The 15394-nt window shown below is 43.5% G+C and overlaps 1 protein-coding gene across 1 annotated transcript in view; it reads right to left on the bottom strand.

The window, feature by feature from the left end:
• Nucleotides 1–15394, bottom strand: part of LOC124022787 (rho GTPase-activating protein 44-like) — a 99611-nt gene that overhangs the window by 30049 nt on the left and 54168 nt on the right. The window contains exons 2-4 of the mRNA XM_046337472.1: nt 3628–3667; nt 3363–3485; nt 252–328 (exon numbers count right to left, since the gene is read on the bottom strand). Of these exons, the coding sequence (XP_046193428.1) occupies nt 252–328; nt 3363–3485; nt 3628–3667 (240 nt within the window). The remainder of the gene's footprint in view (nt 1–251; nt 329–3362; nt 3486–3627; nt 3668–15394) is intronic.

A 15394-nucleotide genomic window follows, 5' to 3' on the forward strand; every position in this document is an offset into this window, starting at 1 on the left:
CATAACATCAGCTAGGACCCGGCCACAAGCAATCACAGCGTCAGATAGAACGCAGCCATAGCCAATCACGTCAGCTAGGACCCGGCTTCAGCTAATCAGAATGCATCAAATAGAGAACAAGGTCAAAGAGGACAGAGTGGAATTATGGCAGAATCAACATAAAAAAGGTGAGTGAGTGAGTGAGTGAGTGAGTGAGTGAGTGAGTGAGTGAGTGAGTGAGTGAGTGAGTGAGTGCGTATACAGGGACTCACCCTAGTAGAGAGTCGTCCCCCAACACAGCAGCTCCTTCTACCATACATTGTGCCAGGATGGTTAGTGGAAGCTTTTTCTGATACAAGACAGCAAGAATTAACATACGGTATTCCATATCATATCACCATACCATATCATACCACCACACCATACCATATCACCATACCATATCATATCACCATACCATATCATACCACCATACCATACCACCATACCATATCACCATACCATATCACCATACCATATCATATCACCATACCATACCACCATACCATATCACCATACCATATCATATCACCACACCATATCACCATACCATATCACCATACCATATCACCATACCATATCACCATACCATATCATATCACCACATCATACCATATCACCATACCATATCATATCGCCATATCATATCATATCACCACATCATACCATACCACCACACCATATCATATCACCATACCATATCACCACACCATATCATATCGCCATATCATATCACCACACCATATCACCACACCATATCACCACACCATACCATATCACCATATCATATCACCACACCATACCATATCACCATACCATATCACCACACCATACCATATCACCATATCATATCACCATAGCATATCATATCACCATACCATACCATATCACCATACCATATCATATCACCATACCATATCACCATACCACCAGACCATATCATATCACCATACCATATCACCATACCACCAGACCATATCATATCACCATACCATATCACCATACCACCAGACCATATCATATCACCATACCATGTCATATCACCATACCATACCATATCACCATACCATATCATATCACCACACCATATCATATCACCATATCATATCACCACACCATATCACCATACCATATCATATCACCATCCAATATCATATTACCATACCATATCACCATACCATATCACCACACCATACCATATCACCATATCATATCATATCACCACACCACACCACACCACACCACACCACACCACACCATACCACACCATATCATATCACCATACCATACCATACCATATCACCACACCATACCATATCACCACACCATACCATACCATATCACCACACCATACCATATCACCACACCATACCATATCACCATACCATATCACCACACCATATCACCACACCATATCACCATACCATATCACCATATCACCATACCATATCACCATACCATATCACCATACCATATCACCATACCATATCACCATATCATATATAATATATGCCATTTAGCAGACGCTTTTATCCAAAGCAACTTACAGTCATGTGTGCATACATTCTACGTATGGGTGGTCCCGGGGATCGAACCCACTACCCTGGCGTTACAAGCGCCATGCTCTACCAACTGAGCTACAGAAGGACCACATATCACCAATACCATACCATACCATATCACCATATCATATCACCATATCATATCACCATACCATATCACCATACCATATCACCATACCATATCACCATACCATACCATATCACCACACCATACCATACCATATCACCACACCATATCACCATACCATATCACCATACCATACCACACCACACCACACCACACCACACCACATCACCATACCATATCATATCATATCACCATACCCATATCACCATACCATATCACCATACCATATCACCACACCATATCACCATACCATATCACCACACCATATCACCACACCATATCACCATACCATATCACCATACCATATCACCACACCATATCACCACACCATATCACCACACCATATCACCACACCATATCACCACACCATATCACCATACCATATCACCATACCATATCACCATACCATATCACCACACCATATCACCACACCATATCACCATACCATATCACCATACCATATCACCATATCACCATACGCTTTTATCCAAAGCAACTTACATACCATATCACCATCGAACCCACTATACCATGCTCTATCACCATACCATATCAACAATACCATACCATACCATATCACCATATCATATCACCATATCATATCACCATACCATATCACCATACCATATCACCATACCATATCACCATACCATATCACCATACCATACCATATCACCACACCATATCACCACACCATACCATATCACCATACCATATCACCATATCACATCACCATACCATATCACCATATCATATCACCATACCATATCACCATACCATATCACCATACCATACCATATCACCATACCATACCATATCACCATACCATATCACCACACCATACCATATCACCACACCATATCATATCACCATACCATATCACCATACCATACCATATCACCACACCATACCATATCACCATACCATATCACCATATCACATCACCATACCATATCACCATATCATATCACCATACCATATCACCATATCATATCACCATACCATATCACCATACCATACCATATCACCACACCATACCATATCATCACCATACCATATCATACCATATCACCATATCATATCACCATACCATATCACCACACCATACCATATCACCATATCATATCACCATACCATATCACCATACCATATCACCACACCATACCATATCATATCACCATATCATATCACCACACCATACCATATCATATCACCATACCATATCACCATATCATATCACCATACCATATCACCACACCATACCATATCACCATATCATATCATCATACCATATCATATCACCATACCATATCACCATACCATATACCATATCACCACACCATCATATACCATATCATATCATCATACCATATCATATCATACCATATCATATCATCATACCATATCATATCATAGCATCATATCACCATATCATATCATCATACCATATCATATCACCATATACATATCATATCATATCACCATATCATATCACCATATCATATCACCATACCATATCACCACACAAGGTAGCAGAACATGTTCCTCTGTCACTGTGAATGGGGATATTATGGACTTTTATTTATTCCTGGTTTATTTGAATAGGACAGGACTCACTGACACATTGAAAAAACAGGAATCTGATAGGTCCTTACAGAGGGAGACTTGACAGATTTCTTCTCTCTCTCTTCAGCCCCTTGCTGGCCCTGCAGGCAGGCGGTCAGCTTCTTGTGAGTGCTGTGGGTCACCTGTTTGACCAGGTCCAACCGCTTCTCCACCTAGACCAGCACAGCAACATGTATCAGACACCATGCTAACAAGAAGGTCAGAAATCACACACACACACAGGCACAAACACACACACACATACAGGCACGCACACACACACACACACACACACACACACTTATACTTATTTACCTGCAGAAGATCGTCGCTTAACACTTCAGTTTTTTCTGCCCTAGAAAGAGAAAACATACCAGTCAGGATTGGGTTAGGGTGGAGAGGATAGGAGAAAACATACCAGTCAGGATTGGGTTAGGGTGGAGAGGATAGAAGGAGAAAACATACCAGTCAGGATTGGGTTAGGGTGGAGAGGATAGGAGAAAACATACCAGTCAGGATTGGGTTAGGGTGGAGATAGAAGGAGAAAACATACCAGTCAGGATTGGGTTAGGGTGGAGAGGATAGAAGGAGAAAACATACCAGTCAGGATTGGGTTAGGGTGGAGATAGAAGGAGAAAACATACCAGTCAGGATTGGGTTAGGGTGGAGATAGAAGGAGAAAACATACCAGTCAGGATTGGGTTAGGGTGGAGATAGAAGGAGAAAACATACCAATCAGGATTGGGTTAGGGTGGAGAGGATAGAAGGAGAAAACATACCAGTCAGGATTGGGTTAGGGTGGAGAGGATAGAAGGAGAAAACATACCAGTCAGGATTGGGTTAGGGTGGAGAGGATAGAAGGAGAAAACATACCAGTCAGGATTGGGTTAGGGTGGAGATAGAAGGAGAAAACATACCAGTCAGGATTGGGTTAGGGTGGAGATAGAAGGAGAAAACATACCAGTCAGGATTGGGTTAGGGTGGAGAGGATAGAAGAAAACATACCAGTCAGGATTGGGTTAGGGTGGAGAGGATAGGAGAAAACATACCAGTCAGGATTGGGTTAGGTGGAGAGGATAGAAGGAGAAAACATACCAGTCAGGATTGGGTTAGGATCCCCGGGATAGAAGGAGAACCAGTCAGGATTTTATGAAAACATACCAGTCAGGATTGGGTTAGGGTGGAGATAGAAGGAGAAAACATACCATGATTGGGTTAGGGTGGAAGGATAGGAGAAAACATACCAGTCAGGATTAAAAGGGTAAATGACATATATTATTATTATAAACATACCAGTCAGGATTGGGTTAGGGTGGAGAGGATAGGAGAAAACATACCAGTCAGATTGGGTTGGTAGAGATGGCGAAAACATACCAGTCAGGAGTGGGTTAGGTTGGAGAGGATACGAAGGAGAAAACATGACCAGTCAGGATTGGGTTAGGTGCTAAATGAGGATTAGGAGAAAACATACCAGTCAGGATTGGGTTAGGGTGGAGATAGAAGGAGAAAACATACCAGTCAGGATTGGGTTAGGGTGGAGATAGAAGGAGAAAACATACCAGTCAGGATTGGGTTAGGGTGAGAGATAGAAGGAGAAAACATACCAATCAGGATTGGGTTAGGGTGGAGAGGATAGAAGGAGAAAACATACCAGTCAGGATTGGGTTAGGGTGGAGATAGAAGGAGAAAACATACCAGTCAGGATTGGGTTAGGGTGGAGATAGAAGGAGAAAACATACCAGTCAGGATTGGGTTAGGGTGGAGATAGAAGGAGAAAACATACCAGTCAGGATTGGGTTAGGGTGGAGAGAGGATAGAAGGAGAAAACATACCAGTCAGGATTGGGTTAGGGTGGAGAGGATAGAAGGAGAAAACATACCAGTCAGGATTGGGTTAGGGTGGAGAGGATAGAAGGAGAAAACATACCAGTCAGGATTGGGTTAGGGTGGAGAGGATAGAAGGAGAAAACATACCAGTCAGGATTGGGTTAGGGTGGAGATAGAAGGAGAAAACATACCAGTCAGGATTGGGTTAGGGTGGAGATAGAAGGAGAAAACATACCAGTCAGGATTGGGTTAGGGTGGAGAGGGTTTGAATGATTTAACAAGAACACACTCAACAAGCCTCTGGGGAATCTCCTTAAGTACTTTATGTAGTTATTTTAATCAAGTTACAGAGCCTTCAGAAAGTGTTCACACCCCTTGACTTACTCCACATTTAGTTGTGTTACAACCTCAATTCAAAATGGATTAAATGTCTTGTTTTCTCTCACCCATCTACACACAATACCCCATAATGACATCACAATACCCCATAATGACATCACAATACCTCATAATGACATCACAATACCCCACAATGACCAAGTGAAAACATGCTTTTAGAAATCTTAGCTAATTTATTGAAAATGAAATGCATAAATATGTTATTTACATATATAAGCACCTTTGACAGTGATTACAGCTGTGAGTCTTTCTGGGTCTTTCAGGATTCCAACCTGAATTGTGCAACATTTACCCATAATTCTTCAAGCTCTTCAAATTGGTTGTTGATCATTGCTAGACAACCATTTCCAGGTTTTGCCATAGATTTTCAAGTAGATTTAAGTCAAAACTGTAACTCGGCCACTCAAGAACATTCACTGTCTTCTTGGTAAGCAACTCCAGTGTATATTTGGCCTTGTGTTTTCGGTTATTGTCCTGCTGAAAGGTGAATTCATCTCCCAGTGTCTGGTGGAAAGCAGACTGAACCAGGTTTTCCTCTAGGATGTTGCCTGTGCTGTGGATTGTGTGCTTAGTTCCATTACATGTATTTTTTATCCTGAAAAACCTCCCCAGTCCTTAACGATTACAAGCATATCCATAACATGATGCAGCCACCACTATGCTCTGTCCACTATGATTCCCTCATCAATCTACACATAATACCCCATATTGGCAAAGCGAAAACAGTGTTTTGCTATATGTACATAAGAAAGTAAGTATTCAGACACTTTGCTGTGAGACTTGGAATTGAGCTCTGTGGTAAATTCAATTGATTGGACATGATTTGTCTATATAAGGTTCCACAGTTGAAAGTGCATATCAGAGAAAAAAACCAAGCCATGAGGTTGAAGGAACTGTCGGTAGAACACCAAGACAGGAATGTGTCGAGACAGGATTGCACCGAGACAGGATTGCACCGAGACAGGATTGCACCGAGACAGGATTGTGTCGAGGCAGGATTGCACCGAGACAGGATTGTGTCGAGGCAGGATTGTGTCGAGACAGGATTGCACCGAGACAGGATTGCACCGAGACAGGATTGTGTCGAGACAGGATTGCACCGAGACAGGATTGTGTCGAGGCAGGATTGCACCGAGACAGGATTGTGTCGAGGCAAAGATCTGGGGAAGGGAACCAACAAAATATCTGTAACATTGAAGGTCTCAAAACTGTGTTCTCCCATCTTCTCCCATCTTCCTCTGTGGAGATGGGAGAACATTCCAGAAGGACAACCATCTCTGCAGCACTCCACCAATCAGGCCTTTATTGTAGAGTGGCCAGATGGAAGGCACTCCCACATGACAGCCAGCTCTGAGTTTTCCAAAAGATACCTAAAGACTCTCAGACCATGAGAAACAAGATTATCTGGTCTGATGAAACCAAGATTGAACTCTTTGGCCAGAATGCCAAGCATCACGTCTGGAGGAAACCTGGCACCATCCCTACGGTGACACATGGTGGTGGCAGCATCATGCTGTGGGGATGTTTTTCAGCGACAGGGACTGGGAGACTCGTCAGGATGGAGGGAAAGATGATCAGAGAGATCCTTGATGAAAACCGTCTCCAGAGGGCTGAGGACCTCAAATACAGGTGTGCCAAGCTTGTTCTGTCATATTCAAGAAGACTCGAGGCTGTAATCGCTGCCAAAGGTGTTTCAACAAAGTACTGAGTAAAGGGTCTGAGTACTTATGTAAATGTAATATTTCAGTTTTTTATATATACAGTCGTGGCCAAAAGTTTTGAGAATGACACAAATATTAATTTCCACAAAGTTTTCTGCTTCAGTGTCTTCAGATATTTTTGTCAGATTTTACTATCGAATACTGAAGTATAATTACAAGCATTTCATAATTGTCAAAGGCTTTTATTGACAATTACATAAAGTTGATGCAAAGACTCAATATTTGCAGTGTTGACCTTTGTTTTTCAAGACCTCTGCAATCCACCCAGGCATGCTGTCAAATAACTTCTGGGCCACATCCTGACTGATGGCAGCCCATTCTGGCATAATCAATGCTTGGAGTTTGTCAGAATTTGTGGGTTTTTGTTTGTCCACCCGCCTCTTGAGGATTGACCTCAAGTTCTCTATGAGATTAAGTTCTGGGGAGTTTCCTGGCCATGGACCCAAAATATCAATGTTTTGTTCCCCAAGCCACTTAGTTATCACCTTTGCCTTATGGCAAGGTGCTCCATCATACTGGAAAAGGTCTTGTTCGTCACCAAACTGTTCCTGGATGGTTGGGAGAAGTTGCTCTCGGAGGATGTGTTGGTACCATTCTTTATTCATGGCTGTGTTCAAGCAAAATTGTGAGTGAGCCCACTCCCTTGGCTGAGAAGCAACCCCACACATGAATGGTCTCAGGATGCTTTACTGTTGGCATGACAGAGGACTGATGGTAGCGTTCACCTTGTCTTCTCCGGACAAGCTTTTTTTCCGGATGCCCCAAACAATCGGAAAGGGGATTCATCAGAGAAAATGACTTCATCCCAGTCCTCAGCAGTCCAATCCCTGTACCTTTTGCAGAATATCAGTCTGTCCCTGATGTTTTTCCTGGAGAGAAATGGCTTCTTTGCTGCCCTTTTTGACACCAAGCCATCCTCCAAAAGTCTTCGCCTCATTGTGTGTGCAGATGCACTCACACCTGCCTGCTGCCATTCCTGAGCAAGATCTGTACTGGTGGTGCCCCGATCCCGCAGCTGAATCAACTTTAGGAGATGGTCCTGGTGCTTGCTGGACTTTCTTGGGCACCCTGAAGCATTCTTCACAACAATTAAACTGCTCTCCTTGAAGTTCTTGATGATCCGTTAAATGGTTGATTTAGGTGCAATCTTACTGGCAGCAATATCCTTGCCTGTGAAGCCCTTTTTTGTGCAAAGCCATGAAGACGGCACTTGTTTCCTTGCAGGTAACCATGTTTGACAGAGGAAAAACAATGATTCCAAGCACCACTCTCCTTTTGAAGCTTCCAGTCTGTTATTTGAACTCAATCAGCATGACAGAGTGATCTCCAGCCATGTCCTCATCAACACACACCTGTGTTAACGAGAGAATCACTGACATGATGTCAGCTGGTCCTTTTGTGGCAGGGCTGAAATGTAGTGGAAATGTTTTTGGGGGATTCAGTTAACTTGCATGGCAAAGAGGGACTTTGCAATTAATTGCAATTAATCTGATCACTCTTCATAACATTCTGGAGTATATGCAAATTACCATCATACAAACTGAGGCAGCAGACTTTGTGAAAATGTATATTTGTGTCTTTTTCAAAACTGTTGGCCACGACTGTACATTTGCAAACATTTCTAAAAATCTGTTTTCGCTTTGTCATTATGGGGTATTGTGTGTAGATTGATGAGGGGGTAAAAACTATTTTATCCGTTTTAGAATAAGGCTGTAATGCAACAAAATGTAGAAAAAGTCCATGGGTCTGAACACTTTCAGAATGTACTGTATATATGTCTATAAGAGCTATACAGGGAGATATATATGGCTATAAGAGCTATACAGGGAGATATATATATGTCTATAAGAGCTGTATGGTAAGATATACATGTCTATAAGAGCTATACAGGGAGATATACATGTCTATAAGAGCGAAACAGGGAGATATATATGTCTATAAGAGCTGTATGGTTAGATATACACTGCTCCAAAAAACAAAGGGAACACTAAAATAACACATCCACATTCTGAATGAATGAAATATTCTTAGTAAATACTTTTTTCTTTACATAGTTGAATGTGCTGACAACAAAATCACACAACAATGATCAATGGAAATCAAATTTATCAACCCATGGAGGTCTGGATTTGGAGTCACACTCAAAATTAAAGTGGAAAACCACACTACAGGCTGATCCAACTTTGATGTAATGTCCTTAAAACAAGTCCAAATGAGGCTCAGTAGTGTGTGTGGCCTCCACGTGCCTGTATGACCTCCCTACAATGCCTGGGCATGCTCCTGATGAGGTGGCATATGGTCTCCTGAGGGATCTCCTCCAAGACCTGGACTAAAGCATCCGCCAACTCCTGGACAGTCTGTGGTGCAACGTGGCGTTGGTGGAAGGAGCGAGACATGATGTCCCAGATGTGCTCAATTGGAATCAGGTCTGGGGAACGGGCGGGCCAGTCCATAGCATCAAAGCCTTCCTCTTGCAGGAACTGCTGACACACTCCAGCCACATGAGGTCCAGCATTGTCTTGCATTAGGAGGAACCCAGGGCCAACCGCACCAGCATATGGTCTCACAAGGGGTTTGAGGATCTCATCTCGGTACCTAATGGCAGTCAGGCTACCTCTGGCGAGCACATGGAGGGCTGTGCGGCCCCCCAAAGAAATACCACCCCACACCATGACTGACCCACTGCCAAACTGGTCATGCTGGAGGATGTTGCAGGCAGAAGAACGTTCTCCACAGCGTCTCCAGACTGTCACGTCTGTCACGTGCTCAGTGTGAACCTGCTTTCATCTGTGAAGAGCACAGGGTGCCAGTAGCGAATTTGCCAATCTTGGTGTTCTCTGGCAAATGCCAAACGTCCTGCATGGTGTTGGGCTGTAAGCACAACCCCCACCTGTGGACATCGGGCCCTCATACCAACCTCATGGAGTCTGTTTCTGACCGTTTGAGCAGACACATGCACATGTGTGGCCTGCTGGAGGTCATTTTGCAGGGCTCTGGCAGTGCTCCTTCTGCTACTCCTTGCACAAAGGCGGAGGTAGCGGTCCTGCTGCTGGGTTGTTGCCCTCCTATGGCCTCCTCCATGTCTCCTGATGTACAGGCCTGTCTCCTGGTAGCTCCTCCATTCTCTGGAACCTACGCTGACAGACACAGCAAACATTCTTGCCACAGCTCGCATTGATGTGCCGTCCTGGATGAGCTGCACTACCTGAGCCACTTGTGTGTGTTGTAGACTCCGTCTCATGCTACCACTAGAGTGAAAGCACCGCCAGCATTCAAAAGTGACCAATACATCAGCCAGGAAGCATAGGAACTGAGAAGTGGTCTGTGGTCCCCACCTGCAGAAGCACTACTTTATTGGGGGTGTCTTGCTAATTGCCTATAATTTCCACCTGTTGTCTATTCCATTTGCACAACAGCATGTGACATGTATTGTCAATCAGTGTTGCTTCCTAAGTGGACAGTTTGATTTCACAGAAGTGTGATTGACTTGGAGTTACATTGTGTTGTTTAAGTGTTCCCTTTATTTTTTTGAGCAGTGTGTATGTCTATAAGTGCTGTATGGTGATATATATATGTCTGTAAGAGCTATACAGGGAGCTATATATGTCTATAAGAGCTATACAGATATATATATATATATATATATATATATATGTCTATAAGAGCTATACAGAGATATATATATGTCTATAAGAGCTATACAGGGAGCTATATATGTCTATAAGAGCTCTATAGCTCTCTGGGGCGCATGTGTCTTAGAGTATTGGAGTGGTAAGAGTGAACCCGTCCAACTCTAATGACAAACTGAGCAGTTGGATCCAGTTTAATGGAAGCAAGGCCAGCTGTTTTGAATGACTTATTGCTTTGTGTGTATCAGTATTAAACTGAAAGGGTATTATTGACTAGGCTGAGCAGGATAGAGGACAGAGGTTTCCATATTTCAGCGATCAGCGTCGTGTCCTGTCGGGGAGATACTACCTGAAGATTTGAACCACGTACTCTTTTTCTCGTTAACAAATGTATTTATAGTGTGTCCTACTGAACACAATCTAGGTCTCTAATCTCAGAAGGCAAGTGTTTGGATGGTGTGTGTGTGGGGGGGGGGGACTGTGCCCCCATGAACATCCCCTCAGGCCATGGATCTGCCTCATGCTTCAAGTCAATAAATAAACTAAATAATAATAAATAATTAATGAACTAATTTTCCAAGCTGCCAACAGCAGATGCTTCAAGACCAATTGCAGCAGAGAAACAAACAGGACGGACGAACAGAGCAGTGAATACAGTCTACTGATGTCAATGATGTCAATGTCAATCGCAATGATCACTGCTGATTAGAACCCTGCTGATTAGAACCCTACTGATTAGAACCCTGCTGATTAGAACCCTGCTGATTAGACCACTGCTGATTAGAACCCTGCTGATTAGACCCCTGCTGATTAGAACCCTGCTGATTAGAACCCTGCTGATTAGACCCCTGCTGATTAGACCCCTGCTGATTAGACCTCTGCTGATTAGACCCCTGCTGATTAGACACACTGCTGATTAGAACCCTGCTGATTAGAACCCTGCTGATTAGACACACTGCTGATTAGAACCCTGCTGATTAGACCCCTGCTGATTAGACACACTGCTTATTAGACCCCTGCTGATTAGACCTCTGCTGATTAGACCTCTGCTGATTAGACCTCTGCTGATTAGACCACTGCTGATTAGACCACTGCTGATTAGAACCCTGCTGATTAGAACCCTGCTGATTAGACCCTGCTGATTAGACACACTGCTGATTAGACCCTGCTGATTAGACCCCTGCTGATTAGACACACTGCTGATTAGAACCCTGCTGATTAGAACCCTGCTGATTAGACACCCTGCTGATTAGAACCCTGCTCTGCTGTTTTGCTGTGTGAAGGTTGGATGAGATCCTGGGCCAGGACTTCATCTCAATACTCTATTGTGGCTTCCATCATTCATCTCCTCTCCATCTACACTTTGAAGAACCATTTTTTGGTTCCAGTTAGAACCCTTTAGGTTCCAGTTATAACCCTTTAGGTTCCAGTTAGAACCCTTTAGGTTCCAGTTATAACCCTTTTGGTTCCAGTTAGAACCCTTTTGGTTCCAGTTAGAACCCTTTTTGGTTCCAGTTATAACCCTTTTGGTTCCAGTTAGAACCATGTTGGTTCCAGTTATAACCCTTTTGGTTCCAGTTATAACCCTTTAGGTTCCAGTTATAACCCTTTAGGTTCCAGTTATAACCCTTTAGGTTCCAGGTAGAACCCTTTTGGTTCTAGTTAGAACCCTTTTGGTTCCAGGTAGAACCCATTTGGTTCCAGTTATAACCCTTTAGGTTCCAGTTATAACCCTTTAGGTTCCAGGTAGAACCCTTTTGGTTCCAGTTAGAACCCTTTTGGTTCCAGGTAGAACCCTTTTGGTTCCAGTTATAACCCTTTTGGTTCCAGTTAGAACCCTTTTGGTTCCTGTTATAACCCTTTAGGTTCCAGGTAGAACCTTTTCCACTGAGGGTTCTACTGATCTGAAAACACAGGATGTGTCAAAGCAATATGAAGGATGGCTGCCCATTACACAGCCTACTAGAAGTCTCCTGTCCTCGTTCAGCTCATCAGAGTACATGGGGGAAAGGAGACGAGAAGAGGAAGCCACTTCTAGAGTATTGAGATAGACTCACATGACTGAAGGGTAGTGCATCAGTCAGACGAGAGCAGTGAGCCAGAACACTGAATGGCCCATCGGCTTAGAACAGCACCCACCACTAGGGTGCTATGAAACATGATGACCATGAAGTAGGACTGATCTCTGAGGACGTTCGGGTTGGAACTCCCTGACGTTTAATGATGAATAAAATGGACCTTTTTTCCACAGATGCATGTCGGATGAGAGGGGCTCTTACACTGAGAGCACATTTACTGAAGAAAAGGCTTGTTCATTATGTTCAGAATGACATAATAAAGCACAACATGACAACAGTTCATTTAGGCATATGAATGCTATGATAAACAGAGTCATCTGTTCCAGAAGTATTGAGGGCACAATGTGTGCTGGTCCATGATGCCTCGCTATGTCTGCATCCCAAACGGCACCCTAGTCCCTTTCTAAGTAGCCTTGTGTGAGCCGTACTGCCCATGGACAGGTGCTGGTCTAAAGTAGGGCCGTATATAGGGAATCTCTGGTTCCTGGTCTAAAGTAGTGCACTATATAGGGAATCTCTGGGTCCTGGTCTAAAGTTGTGCACTATATAGGGAACAGGGTTCCATTTGGAACACAAGCTGTGTGTTCTTAACAAAGCTCGGGGAACAGGATGAATGAAAACTCTCTCTCTCTCCATTCCGTTCTGTAAGGAGCTCACACACCACAATCTGCCTCAGCATTCCAAGGCAGCCTGACCAAACTGTCCAATCAGAGCTAAGGGGTACACGGGTACTTTCTGCGTGTATGGGCTGCTGGCTGACACAGCAGGAAGCAATAATCTAGGCCTGTAGTAGACTATAGATTAATAATGACTAGAATGCCATAGAATTAGAATGACTAGAATGCCCTGTAGAACATAGACTTAGAATGACTAGAATGCCCTGTAGAACATAGAATTAGAATGACTAGAATGCCCTGTAGAACACAGAATTATGTTCAAGTCAACATTACATTCTGTGATGGGTAGACCAGACTACTGTATACTGAGTGTAGGTTGGCTTCCCAGTCAAGCTTTGTGGCCAACCACTGAGACAGTAACATATGATAACATTGCCAAAGCAAGTGAAATAAACAATAAAAATGTACAGGAAACATTACACTCACAAAAGTTACAAAATAATAGATATTTCAAATGTCATAATTATGTGCAAATCGCTCCCCCCCCTCCCCTCCCTCCATCCCTCCATCCCTCCCTCTCCCTCTCCCTCTCCCTCTCTCTCTCCCTCTCTCTCTCTCTCTCTCTCCCTCTCTGCACTACTACACTACTACTCCTCCCTATCCCTGTCTCTGTCTCAGTCTGCACAGCCACTTCCTTGTATTGTGCCCCAGCCAGACCTCTGTGCCAGCTACAGGCCAATCAGCATCATAGCCATTATGTCTCAGTTATTTAAGAACAAAATGAGACTTTATCTTGTCGGTAAAACAGAGAATGAGTTTAGAGTAAGATTATAATACTGTTTCTGTTTTAGTATTCAACAATGAGCCAAAAATACATGGACAACAAAAGGCCAAATATGTTACCAACTAGAACCCCTGGTCGGCCCATAGCCCCATCAAACCCTGTGTTGGTTTGATACCCGATACAGAAGCCCTGGTCGGCCCATAGCCCCATCAAACACTGATTAGTCCTACGGGTCCAGAGTCAAGAGGAGAACACTGATTAGTCCTACAGGTCCAGAGCCAAGAGGAGAACACTGATTAGTCCTACAGTTCCAGTATCAAGAGGAGAACACTGATTAGTCCTACAGAGAACAGAGTCAAGAGGAGAACACTGATTAGTCCTACAGTTCCAGTATCAAGAGGAGAACACTGATTAGTCCTACAGAGAACAGAGTCAAGAGGAGAACACTGATTAGTCCTACAGAGAACAGAGTCAAGAGGAGAACACTGATTAGTCCTACAGAGAACAGAGCCAAGAGGAGAACACTGATTAGTCCTACAGTTCCAGAGTCAAGAGGAGAACACTGATTAGTCCTACAGGTCCAGAGTCAAGAGGAGAACACTGATTAGTCCTACAGTTCCAGAGTCAAGAGGAGAACACTGATTAGTCCTACAGAGAACAGAGTCAAGAGGAGAACACTGATTAGTCCTACAGGTCCAGAGTCAAGAGGAGAACACTGATTAGTCCTACAGAGAACAGAGTCAAGAGGAGAACACTGATTAGTCCTACAGTTCCAGAGAGTCAAGAGGAGAACACTGATTAGTCCTACAGAGAACAGAGTCAAGAGGAGAACACTGATTAGTCCTACAGAGAACAGAGGCAAGAGGAGAACACTGATTAGTCCTACGGGTCCAGAGTCAAGAGGAGAACACTGATTAGTCCTACAGAGAACAGAGTCAAGAGGAGAACACTGATTAGTCCTACAGAGAACAGAGTCAAGAGGAGAACACTGATTAGTCCTACAGAGAACAGAGTCAAGAGGAGAACAC

The sequence above is a fragment of the Oncorhynchus gorbuscha genome, unplaced genomic scaffold (assembly GCF_021184085.1).
Source record: "Oncorhynchus gorbuscha isolate QuinsamMale2020 ecotype Even-year unplaced genomic scaffold, OgorEven_v1.0 Un_scaffold_1425, whole genome shotgun sequence".
NCBI classification, from domain to species: Eukaryota; Metazoa; Chordata; class Actinopteri; order Salmoniformes; family Salmonidae; genus Oncorhynchus; species Oncorhynchus gorbuscha.